The following is a 26693-nucleotide window of genomic DNA, read 5'->3' as shown; positions in this document are numbered from 1 at the left end:
TGGGGTACCTGTGAGGTCACCCCCCCCAAGGGGGTTGATCCACCCCTCCCCCTTTCTGACACCCACCTACCTGGGGGCATTACTGTGTTTTTTGATAGCTCAGGGTAAACTTTGACGGAGGCCCCAGAGCCCTGCTGGAGGAAGAACATCTGCAACAGCACTGTATTCCCTGTGGTAGGCGGGCAGGTAGCCCAGAAGCCTACGCATGGGAATACAAGTGCTGTATGACCGGTAGCAGGAGCGCAGGTGCCACTGATAGTAGTGGTAATCATTTATCTGGGTTGCACCCTAGGTATAGTGCTGTAATGGGGATCTGCAGTAATGGTGGTATGCATACTGTTGGCATGATGTTTCTAATGTGTGCACTCTACTAGTAATTACTATAGTGCACTTCTGATGATGTTGGTTATGCCTAATATGTTTATGCTAAAGGAAATCCTACCAGTAGTTAGATAAACTATTAGGTGCAAAGAGTGTGGGGTGATACTCAGTCATCGCGAAGTTGAAGAGAAATAGTGAGAGGAAAGTGGGGAGAGAGGGAGGGACTAAGGGTGGTAGGTTATATCTAGAAGGGAACTCAATTTGGTGTGGACATCTGTGGTTTTACAATAAAAATGGGGGGGGGTCTTGCTTGTGTTACAAAATAAGTGCTCATGCCCCTCTCAATCCCAGCAGCTTTAAGCAGTTGCAGTTGGATGTGAATGAGCGAGATAATAGGTTGTAGTAGATATGCTTTGCCTAGTCTAGTGCTACTATCAGGGCAAGTCTGATCTGTTTCGGGAGAGAGTGTGATTTTTAAAGTTTTCTGCACATTGTTGGGGGTTACAGCCACTTCCGGTGCGCGAGGGGGCCGGGTAGCGGTCCAGTGTTTGGAAGGCAGACAGGCTGTGGGCTACTTAAGGCACTGGAGTCCCGCCCGCGTTGTGGTGAGAGGGCAGTGGCAGGGCCCATTGCTGCTGTATGTGGCGCCAGCGTGCTTGAATAATTTTTAATTTCTGCACTGTTTACTGTTGATTTTAATCTACTGCACTGTGCAATTTTTTAACGGAGCTTTGTGGGCTGGCTGACGACGAGACAGCGACTTAGGCATCTCGTCTTGTGAACCTAGAGCGCGGTTTCTGAATTCTCCCCGCACTTCCCAGACTTATCTTTAGTGGACGTACACAGGGGGCTGATCTCGTCTCCCTTCCTTCACGTCCCGGTCCGACGAGGTGGCTAGCACCGTTTTGCGGAGGGCGTGGAGGTGAGAGACAGCCACTTCCGGTGCGCGAGGGGGCCGGGTAGCGGTCCAGTGTTTGGGAGGCAGACAGGCTGCGGGCTACTTAAGGCGGATGCCCTCCCGGCAGCGCAGCAGACGAGCGCTGCGGGCGCGCCGAAGGCGCGCCGAAGTTGCGCCTAAGTTAAGCTTGTCTGGGCCTGTCCGCGGCCGGGCGCGGGCTAGGGCGATAACCCCTGGCCCAGGAGGCAGAACTTACTGGAACAGAGATCGACTTCTTAGCCTCCGCACAGATATCCCCAACTCATGCCTACATAGTATAGATGTGGGCGAAAATGTTGGGTGTAGATGCTGTCAGTTTCGATTTACAACAGGTTCAGAGGGCAATTGCAAGCAAGCCAATCTGTCATGTGGTCTGCTGAACGTGAGGTCATTGCGTAAGCATAGGCTTGATGTATTTGATCTGCTCACGGACAAGCAATTTGACCTGCTGTTCCTTACAGAAACGTGGTTGGACAAATACTCTGATTCGGACATTATTGAGGCAATGCCTCAAAATTATTCGATGGTGAAGCAAGATAGGCCTCTTGGGAGAGGAGGGGGGATTGCAATTATTTTTAAACAGAACCTGGGATGTCAAATGGAGCCAATGTCGGTCCAGGACAGCGAGGCAGGCACTTTCACCATAAAAATCGATGGGGGCACTACGGTTAAAGGTTACCTTATTTACAGACCACCTGGGCCCTATACCAAGTTTACGGAGAGCCTGTTGGAGGGCTGCTTTGCGTAATGATAAGTTCATGGTGTTGGGGGATCTCAACATTCATCTGAACTGCCCGGCAGACAAAGGGGTCGAGGAGTTCCGCAGGGATATCCAGGCCTTGCAGCTGGAATTGAAAGTATTGACCCCCACCCATCAACAGGGCCATTTATTGGACCCTATATTTGCGAATTGGGGGGAGGTTGAGGTATTTCCGGCAGTGCTGATTCCCTGGACGGACCATCTCCTTGTGCCGTTTGCGATATATATCTCAGACACGAAAGGGCCTAACCAGGCACCCATGAACTATCAGAGCAGGAAATGGGCTAAATTCTCCCGAGAAAGGTTCAACGAGGCACTGTTAGCAGGTGGTCAGCCAGGTGGGGAGGATGTTGAGACGGCTAATAACAATTTCAATAAATGCATCTCAGAGGCGTTAGACCGCACTGCTCCGCTCTATCATACCACGGCCGGTAGCCGCACTAAGAGAACGGCGCCGTGGTTCGATGAAGAATTGCGGCTGACAAAAGTAGAATGCAAACGGGCGGAAAGGCAGTGGAGGGCATCCTTCGATAGTCAGGCTAGAGAGACCTATCTGGCAAATGGGCGAATATACCATAGGATGATTAAGAAGGCGAAAACGGCCTTCTACGCTGAGAGGATCTTGGAAGCAGAGAACTCTGCTAAAGAGCTTTTCTGAATCTATAAGTCCCTCGCGACCAAAAAATCATCGGCAGGACCGGAGATTTGCTCAGTTGAAACATGCAACCGTATAGCAGATAATTTCTCGGATAAGGTTGCAAAGATTTACTCAGCTTTCCCAGGTCAACCCACCACGGGGGCAGAGACCGCCGAAGCACCGGGGGGAGCAGAGGACCGGTGCGCCTTAACCCGCTTCCTCACCCCCTCTCCTGAAGAGCTAATTGGGATATGCAGATCGGTGAAATCGGGTTCTCCTCATGACCCTGTGTCACCCAGGCGGCTTGGGGATAGTCTAGGGGCTCTGGAACCCTATATAAGGCATATTTTGGATGTCTCCTTTAGGACCAGTATGCTGCCTAGTGGCTGGAAACAAGGAGTCGTGCTCCCCCTCCGAAAAAAATCAAACATCAGTTTTGAGACATTAGAAAATCTTCGTCCTATATCTCTGTTGCCCTATATGTCCAAAGTGGCTGAGAAGGTTGTGAATCTCCAGCTGATGCAATATGTGGAGGAGGCGAATTTACTCCATGCCACTCAGTTTGGCTTTAGGCCCCGCCACTCAACCGAGTCGGCCCTACTCATTGCAACTGAGACCTTGAGGCAGGGTGCAGATGAGGGACAAACTATGGCCCTGATCCTGTTGGATCTCAGCGCTGCCTTCGACACTGTAGCACATTCCATCTTGCTACAGTGTATGAATAAAGGGGGAATATCAGGTGCAGCGCTGAGATGGATCCAGTCCTTCTTGGCAGATCGTGGATTTCAAGTCAGGCAGGGGGACTGTTATTCCAGAGTGGTCACTTTGGGCCAGGGCGTGCCCCAGGGCTCGCCCCTGAGCCCAACTTTATTCAACCTATATGTTGCCCCTGTTGCAACTATTGTTGAGAGCCACGGCATACGAATAGTGTCCTACGCCGATAACACGCAGCTGGTCATCTCCCTATTGGGCGCACCCTGTCTTGCCGCGGACAATTTCAGAACATGCATGCAAGATCTTGCTGTCTGGATGTCCACTAATTGTCTGAAACTTAACGGCGGCAAGACGGAGGTGCTCATAGTGGGGGGAGGACAGTCGGCGTGGTCGTCGGCGTGGTGGCCACCCTGCCTAGGGCCAGCACCGACGCCTTGCCAAGAAGCCAGGAATCTGGGAGTATGGTTCGACGCAGGCCTCACCTTTGGATCCCAAATCAATCGTGTGGTCGGTGTTTGCTTCGGTGTCTTGAAAAGTCTGAGGAAAGTTCTAGAGCTTCTACCAACTGAAGCGCGCAAGACACTGGTGCATGCATTGGTGACCGCGAGATTGGACTATGGGAATCTGCTGTATCTGGGGGCACCAGGGAAGAGCATCGGTCGCCTTCAGGTATTTCAGAATACCGCGGCACGTCTGATCCTGAGGCTACCCAAGAGAGCACCTTCAAAAATGGCACTTCAGACTCTTCACTGGCTCCCGGTGAGGAGCAGAGTGGAGTACAAAGCACTCTGTACCTGCCACCGCATTCTGAATGGCAGGGCGCCACAGCCGCTGCAGAGCCTGATAGCGCGCTATAAACCGTCCCGTGCCCTAAGATCTGCGGGCTCGGGATTGGTGAAAATCCCCAAGGTAGCAAAAGCGCGCATGGGGGGAAGATCGTTTAGGTATCTGGCAGCGCTTAACTGGAATAAATTACCGCTTGAACTGCGTCTTGAGCCCTCTGAGACCAGGTTCCGGTCTAAACTCAAAACCTACTTATATGTTCAGTAGTTGGTGCGTCACCCCTGTTTGGATCCTGTTGCAGCCATCACACCATAGCGCGGGGACACGCCGGTGCGCGTAACCAGGCGCTTTATAAGCTTCCCTATTATTACAAGCTTCAAGTGGTCAGGCAGCTGTGGAAACAGAAACATACTGGGGGTGTAAAGCACTGAATACTAAATGCATGATCTCATTAAAGAGGACTTATGAATTTGAACTGCATGGTGGAGAACAGACCTGATAAATCTGAGCAAACTATAGGGAAAATGAAATAAATGTTAATTTGCATCCAGTTGGTGATGTATCAGTGTGGAGGTGGGAGCTATGAAGGCAGGATCTGATGGGCAAAATATGTGGGCATGAATTGAGAAGTGAATGAAGGAGGAAGATGGTGAAATCGAGTTGGAATATGTGTTTTATGCAGATGTGTAATTGATGGACCAGCAAGCAGTTCAGATAGTTGGCGTTCTTGTTGATAGATGCTGGTATGAAAGGTAATGACTCTCACTACAAGGAGAGGACGGATGTGAACTGAGGTCAGGTACTGTGATGTTTCACTTGGCAAAGAAGAGGAAAGAAAAATTGTGAGATACTCTAAACAAGCAAAAGTGTAGGATGTGATGAGGTGGAGAGAGTTTTGTTTGGAATTGTTTGACTCCACTGCCTCAGCAGAAGAAAGGAAATACATGAATTGTGAAGGACTGGACGCTTGAATGGATCACGGAAAGAAAGGGTGATTCCTCCCAGTTGCCAACATGCCACACTGCACAGTTTGAGGGTCTATTCTCATTTTAAATACAATAGTATGTGTCTGCTGCATGTAACTTGGAACTTATATTCACTATCAATCTTTGTTTTGAGAAACATGTTTCTACCACATTTCTGAAGGACAATCAATCAAGCTTTATTAGGCCATTAACAAATTGCCACAAAAGCACAATAGATAGAGCAAACTGATAAAAAATATACACGTCATATAATTAAAAACACATCATAAATGACCATACATTTAAAATATACAAAGCCATAAAAAGGAGATAATGAACAGTTAACAAAATATCAGAACATTATACTTTTGCTGTAGCAGAAAGCTGCTTTGCAAAAAACTACCTACCGTGCAGCAAACTGCAGCATTCTGGAGTGACTGTAGAAAATAAAGAGCTGGCCTACATTGAATAAAACCTTGCTGTTTCAATGGACCTCAGAAAATGCTTAGTAAGTGAGCACAAAAAAAACCAAAGTTCATCAGAGACTAAGTTGAAAACTCATCACAAGAACAAGCTAGAATAGATGATGTATCACATTGGCCCAAAGGAAAAGATAACAGGGACCTAATACGGCAGGTTCAAAATCACATCAATAAAGTTCTCTCCCAAACATTATTTACCCAATGAAGGGGCAACCCATTTGACGGAGCATTGTGAATTATTACAAATTCCCAAACTGAAGGTTTCAATAATTCTGCACACTCTTCTCACTCTTCCCTTTTCCCCCAATAATTTTCCTTCACCCATGTCTATTGGTTGTTTTCTCTGGTGCACAGAACAAATCCAGTCAACTTTCTGGCATAATCCAAACATTGGACATTAGGACTATAGGCACAGTTCAAAGAGTCCTCAATAATCTCCCTATTATGACAGGCCTTATGATTGGTCGATATCGATAGCCAGACCCTTATTGGAGCCAACCTAAGATCTTCCGCGACCTAATTAAGCCCAAACTCTTTGTGTATAATAAAGAGAGAATTGCAGGGCCGTAACCTCATTGGTTTCCTACAGAACCTGTTTTTTTCAACTTTTAGACAGTCGATTAGGCCATGGCCCCAAATAGGTGCCCTGTTTGTGAACACGGGCAGACACTTATGATTATATATTTCCATCATTGTCGAAATAGGCTTAGAGCCAATACTCTTGGCATCCTGAAAATCTATTGATCCTGTTTGCCGGGCAGAGTCTCCATTTACATTGTGAGTCAAATGTAATACTGGATAAGGAACGCTGTAAATCCTTTCAAACCGTCTTCCCTTAATAAAAATGGGTCTAATCTTTGACTGTTGCTTTCCAACTGCCAAATAATGGGGCATATTACCAACGTTAAGCGATATTTATCGCTAACGATGCTTAGCAACGAATTTTTTAACGCTAAGCATCGTCAGATATTATCGCAGATAAACCTTGCTATTATCAAGGTTTATCACAAATGCGATAAAAAACGGCCGCAATGCATGAATATCGCTGAAAAGTCAGCGATATTCATGCATTACCGAGCTAATGCTCTTAGCCATGTTATCCACCTCCCATTGGATAACATGGCTAAGAACTGCTCAGGGCAGGTGTTAGTTTTTGGAGATATTCGCACGTAGCGCGAATATCTCCAAAAGTTGGTAATAGGAGATAGCGATGTTAGCGACTGTTTCCAGTCACTAACATCTTGGCACGCCCACTTTGCATGTCATTAGTGATAAATATCACTGACATGCAAAGTGGGCCCCAAGACGGTCGCTATCTCCTACTAGCTGTCGCTAACTGGTGTTAGAGACAGCTAGGTAATAGGGAGATAATTTTATCTCCGCTTTCTTGGCTTTTAAAGCCAAAAAAGCGGAGATAAACCCCCTTGATAATATGCCCCAATGTGTCTTGGAAAAATGTGTTTCTAACTCAGTGTTATCCATAAAGGGCACACATTATCAATTTGTTTTTTAAGAACAGCAGGAGTCCGAACGATTAGAATGGCATCAACAGCATATGAATGAGCTGTCACTGGGGAATTTTAAATTTTTGGAAAATCACAACCATTCAACATAAGATAATAATGCAACTTATGAATATATAACAAACACAAAATTGGTGCAAGCATGCAGCCCTGCCTCATACCTCTTTCCAGACAGAAGGAGTCTGAACATTCTCCGGCAAGAGATGTAACAAAACGAAAGCAGTAAGAACTGGATGAAGGGCTCCAAGGAAATGAATTATTTACAGGGTCAGACCTAAATCCCCCAAGGTAACCCATAACAATGAGAGTTTAACTCGATTGAAAGCTGTGCTAAGGTCCATGAATGCCAGATATAGAGCCCAAACCTTGGCTACTACAGCATTTCTGAAATAGTAACATAAGATTCAAGCTTTGCTCAAAAGTGTCTAAGCCTTCCCTACACCCATACTGTTATAGTGCCATTGTTCTTAGGCCAGCTCATGATGGGCTTCAAAACAATTTTAACTGTTGAATCCAAAAAGGAGATGGGTCTACTGCCCTTCTTAAAAACTGGTACAATAATAGCAAAATGGCAAGAGCTAGGTAGCTTACAGCAAACAGCATAATGAAGGACATTAGCAATAATAGGGGCCCACAATTCTGGTCTTTCCCTAAAGAGATCCACCAGGCCTCATCCAGGCCCAGGGCCTTAATTGTAAGGCATGACATGATAGCTAAATGGACTTCTTCCAAAGAAAACAAGATGGATAATAAGTTACTGTAGGACCATAGAACGCTAAGCGTGGGTTCCATAGAAGGGAGCCCATAATGGATTTGAAATGTGACACCCACCTATAGGTAGGGATGGTTGTACCTTAAGCATTCATCGCTCTGATGAGGGACGGGAGGGGCACCAGAATTAACACTCTTCCAAAAGCCCCCAAAGTCCCTATCAGAAGACGCAATTGCAAGTCTATCCCAGGGGCCCTTTTAATTTCCTCCTTCCTATTTTTTAGTGCTGATTTATATTTGGCCTTTCTGCCCCAGGGTTTTTTTTATTAAGGACACCCCTTAAGCTTGTATTTGTGGCTCTGCAAATATTAAACTAATTAATCTCAGATGTTGAGCCACTGTCAGTTGCTAATTGTTAACAATTTACCCCAGATGAACATGTGTCAACAAATTCCTCATGTACCACAGGTTCAATTAACAATGAAACAAACTTAAATTGCTACTAATCAAACTCACCACTTATGACTGCATCCCTTGTCATCAGTCCTAATCACAGGGGGATTCTGAACTTAAGGTTATAACTAGGTACTTATAGGACATTGTATTAGGGTTGTGATCACTTGCACAATTCTCCACCGTACCCCCTCCTACAATGGCCGTCATCAAGGTAGAAGGGACAGAAAAAAAATTCATAACACTCTCCTTTCCAAAAAAACGTAAAAATGTTAGTGCTCACACACCCCAATACTTCAATATAATTAAACTACTCATAGTTGAGTAACATCCTACGGAGTCTCCCCCTTAACATCCGTAGCCCGACACATGCACACGTCCTTAAAAGTGAACAGCTTTTGAATTGTTAAATTTGCACCAGTACCACAATTGTCCAGGCATGTATCACATCAAGACTGAACTATTGTAAATCCCTGTTTTTAGGGATGTGGCTCTATTTTACTTTATACTCGACTACAGAATGGGAAATGTATATACCTTGGGATGGGATAAGATGAATGTGTAAGTTTTGGCCCGCATGTGGTGGCAGGATGCTGCAGTTTAGGATAGGCTCATTGGAGGATGAATGTGTGGCTTTATTAACTCTGTGATAGATTGAGAAAGAACTCACAAGCATAGTGCCTGTAGTGTCTGGAACTAGTCTGTGTGTTGGGAGCTAAGCATGAATGTAAGTGTTATGGGTCCAGCATTGACAGTCCATGGATATTGTCAGGGTTTTCATGTGGCATATGGAGGTGAGGATTGAGGTACAATCCATGAAGGCCATGGTCTGCTAGATCAAGAGGAATCAGTCACAAATGCTGGGATGCAAAAGCTTTAGAAGTGCAGCCATATTTAAGAGTCTGGGGCAGTACGGGCCAACGCCATTAGCTGTAGGCCCAGGGCATGGGCTGGGGCCTTAGGTGTCAGGGTTATGGTCTTAAGCTAAGCGATTCAGGGATGTTGGCATAGTGGTAGACCATGTAGATCAGGAACATCGATGTCAGTGGCCAGGGTCCTTAGTTGGAGGCTCAGGGACTAGGGGAATTCACCATAAGATCAGGGTTTGGAGCAATGATCTTGGTGCTCATTTACATTTTAAAGCCTTCCAGTAGTCTTTTTCCATTTGGAGTAGAATGCTTGTGATCCGATCCCATAATATCTCACCATGTAAACACGTGATGATGTAAAGTATGTCTTGTTCATGTACTTGAGCACAGTCAAAAAGTACATTTTAGGTTGTATTAAAGACATTTCGAACTTGTTTTAAACATGAGAAGAAAATAACAGGAAATTTAAATTTTGGAAAACTTTTGTTTATTGTCCTTATGCGGTAGGTTGTCAAATTTAATTTCAAATTCTGACGTATATTTTACATAAAATGTAATATGATCTTTACTATTCATAATAATCCTGCCATTTATTCAAAAGGGCAGGAAAAATACATTTTACAAAATGTAATTATGTTGCATGCACTGTTTCCCATTGTAACAACTGCACAAATTTAGTAGTTGTCCCTGAGACGCCTGATAGAACCAACTCTTGGGCTTGACGCTCCCCAGTCACTGTACCTCCTGTACTCTCCAGGTCTTAAGTAGTACTGACGTCCCCTATAGTTGGGCTCTTCATAGAAGACCCAGTGTCCATCCTGTACGTTACATGAGTAAATGTCATTATAACGGAATTGCTCATAAACATGTGGACAGTCTTCAGAGAACTCCATCATCTGGCCTCCAAAGTTTTCACGTTCATAAAGCCTTATTTTGAAGGAGCCACGATGCTATTATTAGGGAAAATGCAAAAAAAGGTGATAGTTAGATATCTGATGCCAGCATTCTGTTAATCTTTGCCACTTTGAATTGTCCACTGCATTAACTTTCTTGTAGGAAATGTATAATTTTACAGGTTCACAGAATAGAGAAAAATGAAAAAGACAACCAGAACATGAACATAGAGGAACGTTACTCCAAGACCAGAGGATTTTGAATATGGCACATTTGGAGCTATAGTAATACCCATAATATGAGAATGTTTTCATATGGAGAAGTGTGGCTCACAGGTTAGAGCGGCAGACTCTGATACAGAGGTCTGGCCCGGTCCAGGGTTCAATTCCCGTCGTGGCAAGGTCTTGGGCTCAATGTCCTCGGACCCGATAATTCTCTCGCCTCAGTGCCTACTCTAATCATGGGTCCCACTCTGCAACTCTGGGCAATAGCTTGCTTAATTTTCACACCGGCCCTACCGCTAGGATGCCTGGCTTCACCTTGTGGTGCCCAGGAGTGGGCACCGCACAGGAACAGGCCAGGACGGGTTCCTCAGCGGCACAGCGCGGGGACACACTGGCTAGTGTAACCAGGCGCTTTATAAGCTCAGAATTATTATTAGTTTTTTATATTTATACCTTCCCGTCATTTGTGTTTTTAGGCCAATCTGTGAAGAATTGCAGGGCTATAGGTCTACCTAGTCTGGGTTTCAAAAGTCTCAGAAATCTCTTTCAGGGTCGGACTGAAATTAATCATCTGCCCTTATTGGTGGACTTCTGATGGCACAGAAGATGCTGAAAGGTCAACCACCCGGATATTATTTATGTTTCAGGAACAATGTTGCTGCTTGTTATTAAACTAATAGTGTGATGTAGATTTGGAGGTTTGCAATGTGTGGGTGCCTGATCACTTGTTTGTTTTTCTGACTTTTCAGTCCTTTAGGAGGAGGTATGTTCTGGAGTGTATATGGCATGAGTTGGTCTAGAGAGAAAGATGTGTAGAGGACCACAATGAGCAGTAGAGAAACCACCTGACTGAGCCTCTGGACTCCTACTCCCTGTCCCCATACCTCCCCAAACCTAAGAGTTCACACTAAGTAAAAAGAAGTCAGAGTCCAATCCTTCTGATGACATTTAGAGTCAAGGTTCCTCAGATGACTCTAAAGATGATGTGGCATGCAGTAACAAATGGAGAGGTGGATCGAGCACAGTGAAGGCACTTACCTCACAAGCCTTGCCACCTCGGTTAGGTACTTTTCTCTGGTCGCAAATGTGTGCGTTTGTGAGCTGACCAATGTTAGATTGTGGAAAATTATACTAACTCTGTTTGGGATGTGAGATTTGTGTTGGGGAATAGCTCACTGGAGAAATTTTACCAATTAGAGATTTACAGAAGTGGAGAGCTGTTCACAGACTGAAAACTCCTAGTTGTATGACTTCATATATCTATGCATTTACTAGTATTTGCATAGAGAAAACCTAGCTGGTAAGCAATGAGGCATTGAATTGGGAATAGATCCCATGGATTTGCTTCAAGATCATGCAAGATCAAGCAAGGTGGAATGATTTGCCCCGGGAATGGTCTGCCCTGATCTGCTCGACCCTGTGCGCGCTCACGCTTCTTTATGGGATGTGCTGCACAGTTGCAATACTTGGGAGCGGAGACTGCCCCTTCGGCTCGAAGGTGAGCCTGTCGATCTGGGCACCACTGCAACCGTGATACGCAAACGCTGGCAAAAAAGGTCGTATTTGCCCCAGCGGCTGGGTTTGCAGATCACATCCTAAAGTGAAGGCTGATTAAGGTATTTACTGTGCCCAATACTTTCTGCTGGATTAGTTTCTTTTTTGCCCCACTCGATTTTCTTATTGACTCTTTTTGTAAAAATCTCTCTTCCTCAAAATGGCCGGGCCATAAACTGAACACTCAATCCCCGCCTGAACACACGAGGCCCCTCAGCAGCTCCTTTTTAGATAACAAATCTGAGATAAGACTCCCCTGGTATGCAGGACCCTGAGCCGGCCGGAACTGAATGTGAAACTGCTCTGCCCTGCTATCAAAACAGCAACAACTAAAAGAGGACTAATGACTTCATCCTCCCTACTTGGTGGCCATTTTTAAACTACTCTTGCTCTCCTTGGCAGCCATCATGGACTAGTCCTTCTGACTATTATTTACTATCGGTACCAAAGACCCCACACAGCTCTGTATTTAAATCTTTGTGTTCTTAAGTGTCTGTCCTTTACTGCGGTATTTTAGTACTATTGTATTTTACACTTTATGTAACCTGGTGCTCTTGATGCGCTTAAGTATCTGCCTTTTTACTACAGTATTTTATTACTATTGGTATCCTACATCTTATGTAATATACACCCATCTTCACTTTTACCCACCTACAGTGCACCGATTGCTGCCTCATATTCAAGTGTCATATTTGTTATTGCAGTAATTTGTTTGCACATATACTGGATTCAGTAATTCATTAGTAGTTCAGCCCTATTTTTATACTGTATATGCGGTAAGCTGCTACCTCATTTATTTGTTGGTTCTTCGATGTAAACTACTTCACGATATTGCACTGATTATTTCTACCTCATTCACTTTGCTTAGTCATGTAAGCTGCACCCAGCCACTTTCTACACCTAGACTACACTGCTGTTACCTCGTACATTCTGATGTGTAAATTTGTTTCCACCTAACCGGTTCTACCTCTCATATTTTGTACATGGTGTAAACTGACTGCTACCTCGCATATAGGATGCATTAGGTAAGCTGCACCATCACACTGTTTGTTCATGGATTGCACTGCCTTCTACCTCTTATACTTTTGGTCACTCGCTAGTGTCATCCCTTTGCCCTATAACTAGCGGCTGACAGTTTTTATTGTCATCCTATTTCCTACACCCAACATCACAGCATTTCTAAAATGGAGCTCAACGGCAAGCACACTTTTAGAATTAACTACCCTTCCACTCTCACCAAAAAAAGCCACTAAACGTTTTAAACATAACTTCTTGAGGTCGCACCCTGAAACACCCTTTACTAACACCTACTTCTCACCGGGCAATGGAGCCCTGAATACTGATATCATTTTCCACACCTCACGCAGAGCCCAATGGAGAAAAACTTTCCTTTCCCTACTCACCGTCTCCACCACCAGGAAAACAACTCATGGCCTAACTCTCACTATCACGCCTTCCCACCTCTTCCCTGGCAGGACTACCATTACTATCTACAATAACGGGATTGTCCTAATTCAATCCACGGTCAAGAACCTGGAACTACTAGACAACCTGTTCCCTAAGTTCAAAGAGCACCTTTCCAAGCTGCGGACCCCCACCCAGAACTCCACCAGCACTATCACCCCTGACGTCGCAGCCCCTACCTACAACACCTCTACCCCCAGCCCCCCAGTAAATGGCCCACCTGCTGTTAACGCCCCACACTCCCCAAGGACAGTCACAAATCGCTCCACCTCATATACTAGCCGCCCCTCTAACATGACCCCACTTATCCCCACTCATACCCCCTCCATCCCTCTCCCCCCTGACATAACAACTCCCACCCACAACACGCCACCATGTGAACACACCACCCCCTCCCCATCCCCCCCACGGCAGACCCCTCTCCCTCCCCAGCTCCCTCCCCACTCCCACCCACGAGTCTCTCACACCTGACACAACAACTCTCGTCCACAACACGCCAAAATCTGAACACACCACCATTCGGAGTTTATCCACCCCCCCTCCCATCCCCCCTACGGCGGACTCCTCTCCCTCCCCACCTCCCTCCCCACTCCCACCCACGACACTCTCACCCTCCTAACAAAAGATACAGAACATACCGCCTCCCTTACCTTAACATCCCCCTCTCTCCCACCTCCTATTCTCAGCCCTCACTACCCTCTTGTCTCCCCCACTGTCCTCAGCCTTCACTCACTCTTCCACTCACCGGCACCGTCTCCCACTGACGTCACTACCTATGCCTCCCACCCACCGCCTACTTCACCTACTTCAACCACACCCCTCGCCCACAAACACGCCCACACTTTGAATGCCATCCCACTCATTAGCACAGCAGAACGTTCCAACAACGCTAGTATATCCCCCCCCTTGATACCCTGCCCGCTTTCCAGCTCACTACTCAACCATTCACCAATGGCTCTCACCACTAACCCCATCCCCAATGCACCTCCTGACCTGACTTTATCTACCCTCCAACAAGTCAAAGAGGATATTCTACAAATCAAAAAAGATGTCCACGCAATCAAAGACCTTCTCTCCTCACAGCCCAGTCTACCTCCCACCATCCCCCTACCCTACAAACGACGCACCCTCCCTACATACCCTCGCCTCCGACGACACCCGCGCTGGCCGACTATCCCCGTTCGCAATAACTCCCACCGCCCCCGTCGTGTCCTCAACCCATTGTCGGACCGCGACCTAGGCTCTCTCCTTCGCTCTTATGGCTCAGGTCCGGTAAAACTCATATCCAACACGCACATCCCCATACCCACAATTCTCACAAACCCTCTGAGGCTCCCAACACTCAACAACAGAGGTTCCGTCCCTAACAACCTCAGAAAAGTTCCCCTCACACTAGAAAGTTCGACCACCCTTCTCTCTCCCAAACTCAAATGCATCCTACTCAACTGCAGATCGGCCCAGGGACACTCCTCCGACATCGCTGATCTCGTCTCAGCTATGGATCTGGACCTAGCCATTCTAACGGAAACGTGGCTTACTGAAGCCTCTACCCCGATTATGGACATACTAGTCCCCCCTAATTATCACATCATTAGGCTGGACAGGTCTCCTGGCAAGACAGGCGGGGGAATTGCATGCATTTTTAGGAGCAACCTCTCCATTACTAAAGTCACCTCCCCCTCCCTTTCCTCCTGTGAACTCCTCTGCCTCGACATCTCCAGCGAGGGAAAACAAGTTTGTGCTTTACATCTCATCTATCACCCGCCTGGTGACAATCTCATATTCACCCAACAACTCATGGACATGATCACTTCCAATGCCGGTCGGCAGACCACCCAAGTCTACCTGGGTGATTTCAATCTCCACTGGAACGATCAGAAAGACACAGTGGTGAATAGTCTCAAAACTTTCCTTGATGCGCTTGACCTCACCCAAATATGCGATAGACCAACACACGACAAAGGTTCGATACTCGATCTCATCATTGCCAAAGAGAATTCTACACAACTGGAGGCGATTCTACCCTGCGACTGGTCAGATCACCACATTATCACCTTCTTTATCAATGAAAAAGTTAAACCCAAACCCGGCTCAACAAATCAAATCCAAAACATGGAAAAGGGACATGAAGAATCTTAACCCCTCTACCCTGCCTCCCCACATCGGCAATCTCCTCCTTCCCCCTTCAGGTGCCTCGGATGTTCAATCACTGACCGACCACTACCTTGACTCTCTGAACACAATAGTCAATGAAGTCGCCCCACTGCAACTGAAGAGAGTCTCCACCAAAGTTTCTAACCCCTGGTATGATGATAGACTCAATGATGACAGGCGTACTATGCGAATGGCAGAGCGCACCTGGAGATCGGACCCTTCAGCACTACACCGCAAAAGGCTTAAGAACAAGAGAAATGCCTACTTCAGGAAAATAAAGCGCACAAAGTCGGACTTCTTTAGCCACCAGTTGGACCAAGCAAAAAACAGGCCAAGAAAGCTGTTCGAACTAATCAAGACCCATACAAAGACACAACCCTTACAATCAAACAGCACAACAAACGACGCCCCACACTGTGAAGCCCTCTCTGCTTTCTTTAAGCTAAAGACTGACAACATAAGAAATGACCTCATCATGGATGTAAGCCGATTCCCCAACCACACCAGAATGGCTAACACTCAACCTAAAAACAAGGCATCTTGGCTGTACTTCGATACCTATTCGGAAGAAGCAATACACAAACTGCTCTGCACCTTGAAGCCCTCTAATCACATCACAGACCCGCTACCTGCTAATGCTGTAAAAGACTTCATCCCCTTGCTTCTCCCTCTCTGGACCAAAATCGTTAACAGCTCCCTGCAACAAGGCCTCATTCCAGACTCCCTCAAGGTGGGGCAAGTCACGCCTATACTCAAGAAACCTACAGCTGATCCGTCCGACCTAAACAATTACCGGCCCATCACCAATATCCCCACCCTGGCCAAACTGCTGGAGAAATGTGTCCAACTCCAACTAACAAAACACATTGACCAATTTGACCTCCTCAACCCTCATCAATCAGGCTTCCGAGCGAAACATAGCACAGAAACAGCTATGACACACATTATTGATGACGCCCTCCAAATTCTTGATCGCAATGAGTCCTGCCTCCTCATCCTTCTTGACCTCTCGTCAGCATTTGACACGGTCAAACATGAGAACTTGCTGGAGCTGCTAAGCACTAGAATGGGTCTATCGGGAACTGTTCTCAAATGGTTCTCGTCCTTCCTTCACAACCGGTCTCAGAAGTTCAAGATCGACAATGTGCTATCTACACCTGTGCCTGCAGATCTAGGTGTTCCACAAGGATCCTCCCTCTCCCCCACACTGTTCAACCTCGTCATGGAACCGCTCGCCACCTTGCTCCAAGCCTCCAATGTCCAATTCCATATGTACGCCGACAACACACAACTTTACCTAAAGCTACAATCCCCGGAAGATATCAAACATCTGAATTCCACGCTTATTAACACTCAATCTTGGCTGGCCGATAATCACCTCAAACTAAATGCTCTGAAAACTGAGTTCCTACTCATCTCACCCCCAGCGAAAATTACCACCACCAAACCTGGCTCAACAACCTAACAGCACTCAATGTCCATCCTACCATCGTGGATTCGGCGAAATCCCTAGGCATCACACTCGACGCCAAGCTCAACATGCAGCAGCACGTTAGCAAAGCCACAAAAGCAGCTAATTTCCAAATCAACACACTGAGGAAAATTAAACCCTTCCTCCCTGCCGAAGACTTCCAAACCGCTGTACAAGCTTTAGTCATCCCTCGAATAGACTACGGAATTGTGGCCCTCAGCGGACTCCCGCTATCCACATCAGCACCCTTAAGAGCCTCCCTGAACGCTGCCGCGAGACTCATTACTGGCTCAAGAAAGCATTCGCATATATCCCCAGACTTAAAGTCTCTAAAATGGCTGCCTTTTGAAGCCAGAATACAGCAAAAAATTGCAGTTATGACACACGCGGCCGTGCACCACAATGCACCCAACTACCTCGCTCAAAAGTTGTCCATATCAGGAGGTTCGAGATCCAATAGAAGTACAAAAAATCTACTCCTGAAACCTCGTAGATTCCGGAAAGAGAAAACATACAAGCGCTCCTTCTCAGGTATGGCACCCAGGATCTGGAATGCGCTCCCTCCTGAAACCAGGCTTATCTCCTCCACCGTACTCTTCAAGAAAGAGGTGAAAACCATCCTTCTGGCCAAGATCTCCTGAACCTTATAGGTGCTGGATCAGAGACTCTGCTTTGCTTTGTATCACTGTTCACCTTGTCCATTGGCACTATGCTTCTACTTGATGGGGACACTACTATGCTACTCTCTTACTACCGACCAATATATGATACACGTTGGTTTACTGATCCACTCTCCCGATGCCCCCACTCAGTGTTCTCTCTATACTAAAACATTGGTATAAGCCATCCGCACACCCAAGGTGTACCTGAACACCTCTGTAGTGGGATCAATGACTTGCCGTCTTATATTACCTGTTTACCTGATTGTATATTGATTTGTTTTATGTATGTTATTATTATCCCACCATGTTAGTGACTATTATACTGCTCCCATTATCTCTGTTCATTCCTACTGCAGCTACCCTGTCTTTGTGAAGCGCTCTGATATCTGTAAGGATCTTGTTCGCGCTATATAAAACTTTGAATAAATTTAAAAGAAGGAGGTCATGTGTGAATTTGTCATGCGTCCTTGAAAAGCCTCATCTCCAAAAGTCCACCCAATAGCTATGGTTCGTGCTAAGGCTTGCCAAGGCACGTATAGCTGCAGGAACTAACAACTGTCAGGGCTGGGAATATTGGCTATCAGAGAGGTGTCCAACCCTAACATACCCCTGATCCTCACCTCTATTTTCAAGCTCTTATTTTGACCTCATCCTTACCTTTTGCATCTATGCACCCAAGATCTGGAACAACATCCCAGTATCCATCAGGATAGCACCCCCACTGCCCCTGTTTAGGCATGAGTTGGAGATTCCTCTCTTCAAAGAACACTAAATCACAATGCATTAATCATCCACAACCCAGCCTTTTCCCACTCATTCTCTTTATGCGTACCTTTAATAAAGTACAGAGCTCTACTGCCTTTTGGCTAGATTCACGCTATCGAAATGCCATATACATACATAATTACATAATTACATTCTGCACTGCTGCTTCTGCGGGAATCCCCGATCCCTCATTCTGGTGGCCGGGTAATAGGCATGCAGCTCCTGGGCTGCCACAGCAGAGCTGGCCAACAGATGGAGCATATTCTCTCTCTCCCTCTCACTTTTTCTCTCTCTATCTTTATCTCTCTCATCAGCATTTTCAGCTTTGCACAAATAAAGGTTGGCCTTCCTTGATTAGTGGACTATGGGGTCTATCTACTAAGATTTAACACCATGTTTGCTTCACAAAAGTGACTCAAATCGGCCCTAAATATTTTTTTACTAATTTACTTTCTGCCGCTTGTTTAGTGCTGTAAACAACTGAAAGTAGTGCAAAGCAGTATAAGCGCCAATGGGGCATACCATGGTCATTGCCATACAACCAACCAAGGTTCCTGACGCTAAACCCAATTTACTTAAAAAAGTAGACAGGATTTAGCGTGAGAAAATAGCACCCATTCCAAATATGTGCTGTGAAGGAGCAATGCTTTCATTTCTCCTTCCTTTTCCGACTTTGTATGTGTGATGCACTGTACAGCAACCATACAAAGTGGGAAAAGGTTTAAAGTTAGTCTGTGGATAGTATTTTGTGCTGAAAGGCTATCCTTCAAGTACAAAACCTGTGCTAGACTCACGCAGAAACCCTTGCGCCATGGAGCAAAAGTGTGTGCGCGGTGCATTTCAGCTAATTTCTATACCGGCGCTAGGGAAAGGGGAGGAGATTGCCATATTTCTGTAAATATGGCACTCTCCTGCTCTGTTCTTCTCACACAATGCAGTGCATCTTTTTTCTCTCCTGCGATGCGTTGTTTGAGATTTTCGGAAATTTGCCCCTATGTCTTCTACAGTCTGTCAGCTGAAAGTACATGTGCTGGGCCACCTACTCCAAAATGTGGGAAAATGACATGACATTGTCAATGTGCCATAGCCATGATATTTATTTTGGTTGCCAAATGTCCTTTCTGTTGCAACTATGGCACACTCTTCTTAGTGATGTAATGCATTCTGAAATAATATGAAAACTGGTCCTTGTTTGGTCATTATCTGCTATGTTATGTTATGTTATGTTATTTATTTTCTTCTATAGCGCACGGCTACTCCGAAGAGCATCCCGGCGCTTTGGCGAAGAGAACTTATGCAGAGAAACAACACAACAACTAAAAACAGAAGAGAAAAAGCACCAAAAGAACCCCTATACAGAAAAGAGCCAAGTCTTTAATTCCTTCCTGAAGGCAAGAAGATTACTTGCCCTTCGTAAAACCAGAGGAAGCTCGTTCCAGCCCCGCGAAGCCAGATATCGAAAAGCCCGGCCTCCAGTTCTGGAACGCTTAATGGCAGGCACAGCCACTTTGGCCAAAGAAGCAGATCGTAAAGCCCTGCTAGGCAGGTAAAAAGAAAAGCGTTTCCCAATGTACTTAGGACCGATACCGTGAAGGGCTTTAAAAACCAGAGTTAGGCTTTTAAATAGGATTCTCTTAGAGATGGGCAACCAATGCAAAGCTTTTAGTAACTCAGCAGCATTGGCCCGTCTCGGGAGTCCAAAGATGGCTCGAGCCGCAGAATTCTGCACCACTTGCAGGCGGGTCAAAAGATATTTGGGTAGACCCAAATAGAGGGCATTCACATAGTCCAGACGCGACCCTATAAGAGCCTGCACGATGTTTTTTTTGTAGTGAAGCGACAGCAAAGGAAGAAATTTCCTAAGCATCCTGAGAATGCCAAAGCATTTCCCTGAGAGCCCGATGATATGGGGCCTAAAGGATAAGTTACAATCAATCAGAATTCCAAGGTTTTTTGCCTTGACAGAGGCATTGTCCGGGGGAAACATATCCTGAGGCCACCAGGCCTTCCAGCTAGGATCAGGAGTGCAGCCCAAAAAAAACAACTCCGATTTATCGGAGTTGCATTTAAGACCCTGACATCGGAACCACTCGAAGACAGCATCGAGACAGTCCCTAATACGTGTGCCGTCGAAAGTCCCACCTCTGTCACATGTGAACAGGAGCTGGGTATCGTCAGCATAGGATATGATCTGGGCGCCAAAGGATTCCGCAACCGCCGCCAGAGGGGCCATAAAGATGTTAAACAGCATGGGGCTAAGAATGGCACCCTGAGGCACCCCCACCTCTAGCGGCGGCATATCAGCAGAAAAAGGAGGCGCCCAGATCATTTGCCGGCGGCCGGTCAGGAAAGATTTAAACCAGCTCAACACCGTCCCCCGCAGGCCAATTTCCCAGAGTCTTGTCAGGAGGCCTTCGTGGGGGACGGTGTCGAATGCCGCCGACAAATCAAGCATAACCAACATGGCCTTGCCTCCAGAATCTAAAACTTCCCTGATGGCGTCGGTAACCTCGAGAAGGGCAGTTTCCGTGCTAAAATTCGCACGGAAGCCAGATTGAGACATGTGAAGACGGTCGTTCTCCTCGATAAAATTGCAGATCGACCGGTGTACATGCTTCTCGGTTACTTTCGCCAGCGCCGGGAGGAGAGAGATCGGCCTATAGTTTGCATGTATGAGAGGGTCAAGGTTTGGCTTTTTGATCAGCGGTAGGATCAAAGCGCATTTCCAGGCCTGAGGGACCACACCAGTGGACAGAGAGGAGTTAAGAAGTGGGTTCAGTAAGGTGTTAAGAACTGACGCCACTCTCCCCAGACACTTCGCCGGACAAGGGTCCAGCGGCAAGCCCGACTTCAAACGGGACAAAAGGTCAAAAGAATTGGTAAGGGTCATAAGAGGAAATTCACACATAAAAGGACCAATGCCATCAAAAGGAGGCAGGGACGGCCGACAGCTAACATCTAGCAAAGGGCAGGCAGGAAGGAGGGAGTCCTGAATGGATTTAATTTTATCAACAAAAAACTCGGCTAGTTGCTTTACCCAAGCTTCTGAGTGCGTGTGAGAGGGAGTGTTTAGGGAAGGAGAAATAAAATCCTTTACGATTCTAAAAATCTCTCTACTCGCGTTGTCGGCCTCATCTATTCTACGCTCCAAAAACGCCTTTTTCCCCACCCAGATTTGCCTGTGGTATGATCTTGTCACCACTTTATATCGCAATCTCTCGGCTGGATCATAGGCTCGTCGCCAGGCCCTTTCCGCCTTCTTACACTCCTGACGTAGGGCCTTCAGATGCGGAGTAAACCATGGAGCGGAACTACGTCTCTCAGTAGATTTAGTCCTCTTCTCAGGAGCCAGCACCTCCAATCTGGCCAAAAACCAATTCTGGAAGAGAACAAGATCCTCCTCCAGATTGCCAGAAAGCTGACAAGGGAAACTGAGGAGGGCTTCGGATAGCATGTCGGCAGAGATCAAGTGAAAAGGCCGAGAGGTCCTCACAATGTTTTTTAAAGGCCTCGTCCGAGATGTAGCAGTAGAGAGCAGCACAAAGTTGATTAAAAAATGATCTGACCACAGGACAGGCTGCGGGGGAGACACATTTATTGGTCTTGTAGAAAAGACCTGATCCAAAGTATGACCTTTATTGTGAGTCGGCCCCTGGACGAAAGGTACCAGCCCTAACGGAGCCGTAATATCGACAAGTTTTAGAACCTCAGGGTCTAAGTTGTTGTCCATGTGCAGATTGAGATCACCAAGCAGAATACACTGCTCTGATCTAAGACACGGCACAGAAAGTGCCACTTGCAGGTCATCAAAAAAAGACCCAAGGGGTCCTGGCGTTCTATAAAGAAGGATCCCAGTACAAGCTTGAGAGGGAGAAAAGTGGAGGGTAAAACCTAGGGACTCACAGCCCTGAATATTGTTTACAGGAAAGGTCATACAGAGAAAGCAATTGTCTACAATCAGAGCCACACCTCCTCCTCTACCAGTCGCTCTGTCCCTCCTAAAGATATTATAATTAGGAGGTAAGGCATTAGCCAAATCCGGAGCGGAGCCTTCCCCCAACCAGGTCTCAGTGAGGAATAGACAGGATGCATTTGTTTCCCTCAAGAGATTCCAAATGTTGAGGGAGTGACAGCTCAACGATCTGGTATTGAGAAGGAGACAGTGGTAGTGGGGCGGAGGAATATCCGACAAGGGACCCCGCAGAGGTGGAAGACGCCAACCGCACTCCGTACATCCCTTCCTGAGAGCCCGCCCCCCAGGAAAAACGAATTGACACGAACCACGAACACCCCGTAGGAGCCCCCATTCTTTTACTTCCGATTAAACATAAATAAACATCCTTCTTTTGCACAAAAATCTTTCAACAACAAATCTCAGTTCCAGGCAAAGTTAATCTTTGGATATGATTTAATTTAGAGCAATAATAGTAGTTTAACATTGTAAGAGATACATTTTTACAAATGTGTTTTGTTCCCCCCTCCTCCCCCCGCACACCCAAGAGAAAAACAACGGCTCTTCTTGAGTGAAGGGGGTGTGTTTTCATTTCAAGTAAATCATGGAGACCGCTGCAGAAAGAGCATTTCAAAAATAACTTTCCATCCTACGAAACCTGGGGCCAGTGATCTTCTGAAAAGAGTATGGACAAAGGAAGCCAAACGTACCTGTGGAACCAAGCGGCAGGATCTGATGGAATCATTGTACCCCATCCACTGCTGGAAGTCGGGGTACTCCCCCCTCCGCAGGAAGTACTGGTGCCCCCTGTAGTTGGGGTGCTCGTATAGCATCCAGTTGCCATTTTCCACCCGGATGGAGTTGCAGCGGCTGAAGTAGGGGTTCAGCTCTGGACAGTCGGAGCTGCACTCATGGGAGCGGCCCTGGAAGTTTCTGTCCTCGTAGAAGATGATCTGTTAGAAAGAAAATTGAATTGTAGAATGCTTAATGGTAACATGTAGGAAAGTGCTGTGGTATCTTCATGACAATGTCAAGGAAGGGTTTATCAGCAAATCCATCGCTATCAATATCACCAACAGTTTATTTACATCCATTGACAGTGGTAGTGACCCCCACCTGCTTCTTCTTTCCTGGTAAGAGTGTTCTTTCATATATGAGATTATGAAAGTGTAAATGCATATATAAGCCATCGTACTATATACAATGTGCGGTGCTAAAGTAATAACATGAATTTCCAGCTTAAAAGTTTATCAAGTTCCCCGCGATGGGCTGCTTTTCAAAGGGGTATGTGAAGGTTTCTAAAGCTGTGTGTTGGATATACAACTACTGATAGGAACTCCCCTCCTAGAGGAAATACATTACCTTTATTGTGAACCCTCATAAGGTTAATGGTCTATGCATTGGCACAGGAGAAAAACTTGGCAAAATTAAAATCTGCATACTTGGCGCAGTCTGATTTTGCTTAAACCCTGACTTCTGCCCCCACAAGCAGAAGCCACCCTGCCTTGCCCAGTGTCCCTCTACTGCCTGGCATGGAGCTCACTGACCCTCTACTGCCTGGCATGGAATGAAAGTGCATTCCCCAGTGCTGCAGGAGCACTTTCACTTTGCCGAGTGCTGAGCCGGCTGACACCCTGTTGTGGCCCACTTGGCATTCCGTCAAACAAACCCCCAAGAAATGCCCTGATGCGCAGAGAGATTTCTCTGCATGAGAGACAAGTTTGTCTTTTCCTTTACGGGTCCTTCATGCCTTTCACGGTGATACTTGGCAGGAAAACGTACTGTGAGCATGTGTCAATCAGTAGTGCGGGCATGCTTCGTCATGGGGTTCGTACTGCAGAGATAGCTAGGGCTCCACCATACAAACACTTCTCTAACTCTAAAGCGGGTCCGTTAAATCCTAAATTACCTTTTTAATGTGAGTAGGTACTAGTTTTCATGTGACTATTTATTTAATTTACCAGGGCCCTACTTAGGCCGTTTAGTATTTGTAAAATATTAGTTTATTGTAAAATTCATGAACTTTCATTATATTTGTTTGTAATTGGGCAAAATGCACTTGGCCCAAAAAGAGCCTCTAACTATGGTGTCTATAGTATTTCTTTACTCATCAACATGTCTTGCGCAGTTTACTTTTTATATAAGTACAAATAATGCATATTTTACTTTCTAAGATAAGCCGATGTTTCCAAGTCTCAGAGGCTCTTATTTTATTTTAATTAAATACAGCGCTCTAGAAAAATAATCTTTGGGGGAGAGAAATGAACGCTGTATTTGGAAAAAAAAGTTCTTTGTATACCCTAAAGGATTGTAGCAGTGTACACGCCACAGAAACTGGCAGTAAGCTGCGTGCAAGTGAAATATCTTAAATTGATTTGATTTTTCTCACACGTTTTGAGGCTCTCCAAGACAAAAAGTCCCACACTTTATAACGTACTGGTATTCGTTGCTTGTGTTTAAATCCATTTAAAAGTGCAAATTCATGTATTAGGAATCACAAAGTAGGTTTTGCACTTGAAAATGACTCAGTTTGTTCAGGGTGGAAACAGCGTTGTGAAAGGGACCATTTTTGAACTTGCCTTTTCACCTCTTGATTTCACTGGGCCCATAAACGGCAATTCAAACATCAGACAGAAAAATATCCATCTTGAGAAGTATGTATTCAATTTTGAAAGCATATTTGCATTTTGTATCCCATAAATAAAGATCTGCACTTAATTAACTATTTATTTTACATTTTGCAAAATCTAATGCGGGGCGTTTACAGTGGCGGTTATCTTACCTTGCCCATCTTGGTTTCCGATAGTTGTGAGACCTCGTTGGTGTGGGTGTTCTGGTCAGAGGGTCTTTTATACTGCATGCGTGTACCAGTTTGCTGCATCTGCAAACATACAAAAAATGTGTTGAGTAAGGGAATGTATGGTCTATGCTTTCCACCGGTTACGGCCGAGAGTTTTCTCTTTACTATACGGGCATTGTTGGTTTGGCTTTGGGAGACACGTGCTGCTAGCATTGTAAAAACTACAGTTTTGGAAAAGCCACACTAAGTCAGTTCAACCTCTCACGGGTAAAACTAATATTTTATTTTTCAATAAATGTGTTTTTGTTTTTTGCGCTCTGAGCGTAAATTCTGTCATTCGTGCATTAAGGAAGTGATTCGAGTGATGTAACTGTGAGGGTGATTTAAGCTTAGTTCTGTCTGTTAAAGGAGGACTCTGGAATTTGGGTAATGTGGTGTAAAATTAACTTGATGTAACTCTGTTCCTGATGAGGACTGAGTTAAAATGAGAGCACAGCCCCATCAGGGAAATTGACCCAGGTATTTATCAGTCATTTTCATTACTCTGAGTCTAGGCTTCCCCCCCTACAGACCCTGCACCAAGTAAAATAAAGTAAAATGAAGGTAATTCAACACTGGGTCCACCAATGTGAATCACTTCCTTTGGAACGCCCCAGCACAACCAGGAAGTAAATATAATGTCTGATACAGTGGTGTAACGAAACTTGAGGGGGCCCCCCTGCAAAGCACATGGAGGGGGACCCCCAACCCCCCGGCGGCCCGGCCCACCACCCACTACTTTGACCCACCACCCAGAAATCTAGTATGTTTTGATTTGAAACCTAAAACATTTAAATGAAATGCCTCTATATTGTCAGAAAAAAACACCTGGGGCACACAGTGTTGTGCTAGAGACAGGACATTGTCATATTAGAACCAAATTGTAAACACACTAAAAACAAAAAGTAGGCGTTTCCTGTCCAAGCTACCAGGAATTGGAATATCAACATCAGAAAGGCCCTACCCTGAAAGGACCTCAAGATTCGCCCTTTCAAGGACGCTACACTGCTTAACAATAGAAATCACCATTGTAAGATTCTGCTTTTTGTGGATGATAATGAATCATATCCCTGCACTCTCGACAATGTAATTATTGTTAGCTTATAAAGTGCACTGAAACCTAAACTGTATCCTGGTGCTGAGATAAACGGCAGATTCAAATTACAATTAGATAAGAGTACCAGTTCAGGCATGTTGTTTATAAAGCCAGGTTTCTAAGCTTTACTAACACAACCGCTGTGGATCTTCCGCAAAGCTGGGCAACGTGTTCCAATGTTGAACAGCTTTTACTGAGGAGTTGCCTCCCAACTAAATTGCCGAATGGACGGTTCTGGCTGGAATAAAAAACATCAACTTATTTTGTATGTAACACGGGCCCTTACCATGTAGAGCCCAATGGGCCAAATACAAAGATTTGAAACTGACCCGCTTGACAATCAATAACCAATTACGAGAATCCCATCCTAGGAAATCCGAAGGCATCCTCTGCCATTTTAAGGATAGTTTCGCAGCCACATTCTGAATAAGCTATAAGCCCTTAAATATGCCTACTGCATATC

General features: G+C 45.7%; 1 protein-coding gene across 1 annotated transcript; it reads right to left on the bottom strand.

The window, feature by feature from the left end:
• Positions 1 to 9625: 9625 nt before the first annotated feature.
• LOC144824617 (gamma-crystallin M2-like) lies at positions 9626 to 25105 on the bottom strand. Its single transcript, XM_078683671.1, has 3 exons — positions 25078 to 25105; positions 23006 to 23248; positions 9626 to 10105 (listed from the first exon to the last, which is right to left on the bottom strand). The coding sequence occupies exons 1-3, from the start codon at positions 25084 to 25086 to the stop codon at positions 9830 to 9832; spliced, it is 528 nt and encodes a 175-aa protein (XP_078539797.1). The 5' UTR covers positions 25087 to 25105; the 3' UTR covers positions 9626 to 9829.
• Between the last annotated feature and the right edge of the window lie 1588 nt (positions 25106 to 26693).

The sequence above is a fragment of the Lissotriton helveticus genome, chromosome 3_1 (assembly GCF_964261635.1).
Source record: "Lissotriton helveticus chromosome 3_1, aLisHel1.1, whole genome shotgun sequence".
Taxonomy (NCBI): domain Eukaryota; kingdom Metazoa; phylum Chordata; class Amphibia; order Caudata; family Salamandridae; genus Lissotriton; species Lissotriton helveticus.
Note: the sequence above shows the minus strand (reverse complement) of the source record. Positions and strands in the feature narration are given on the sequence as shown.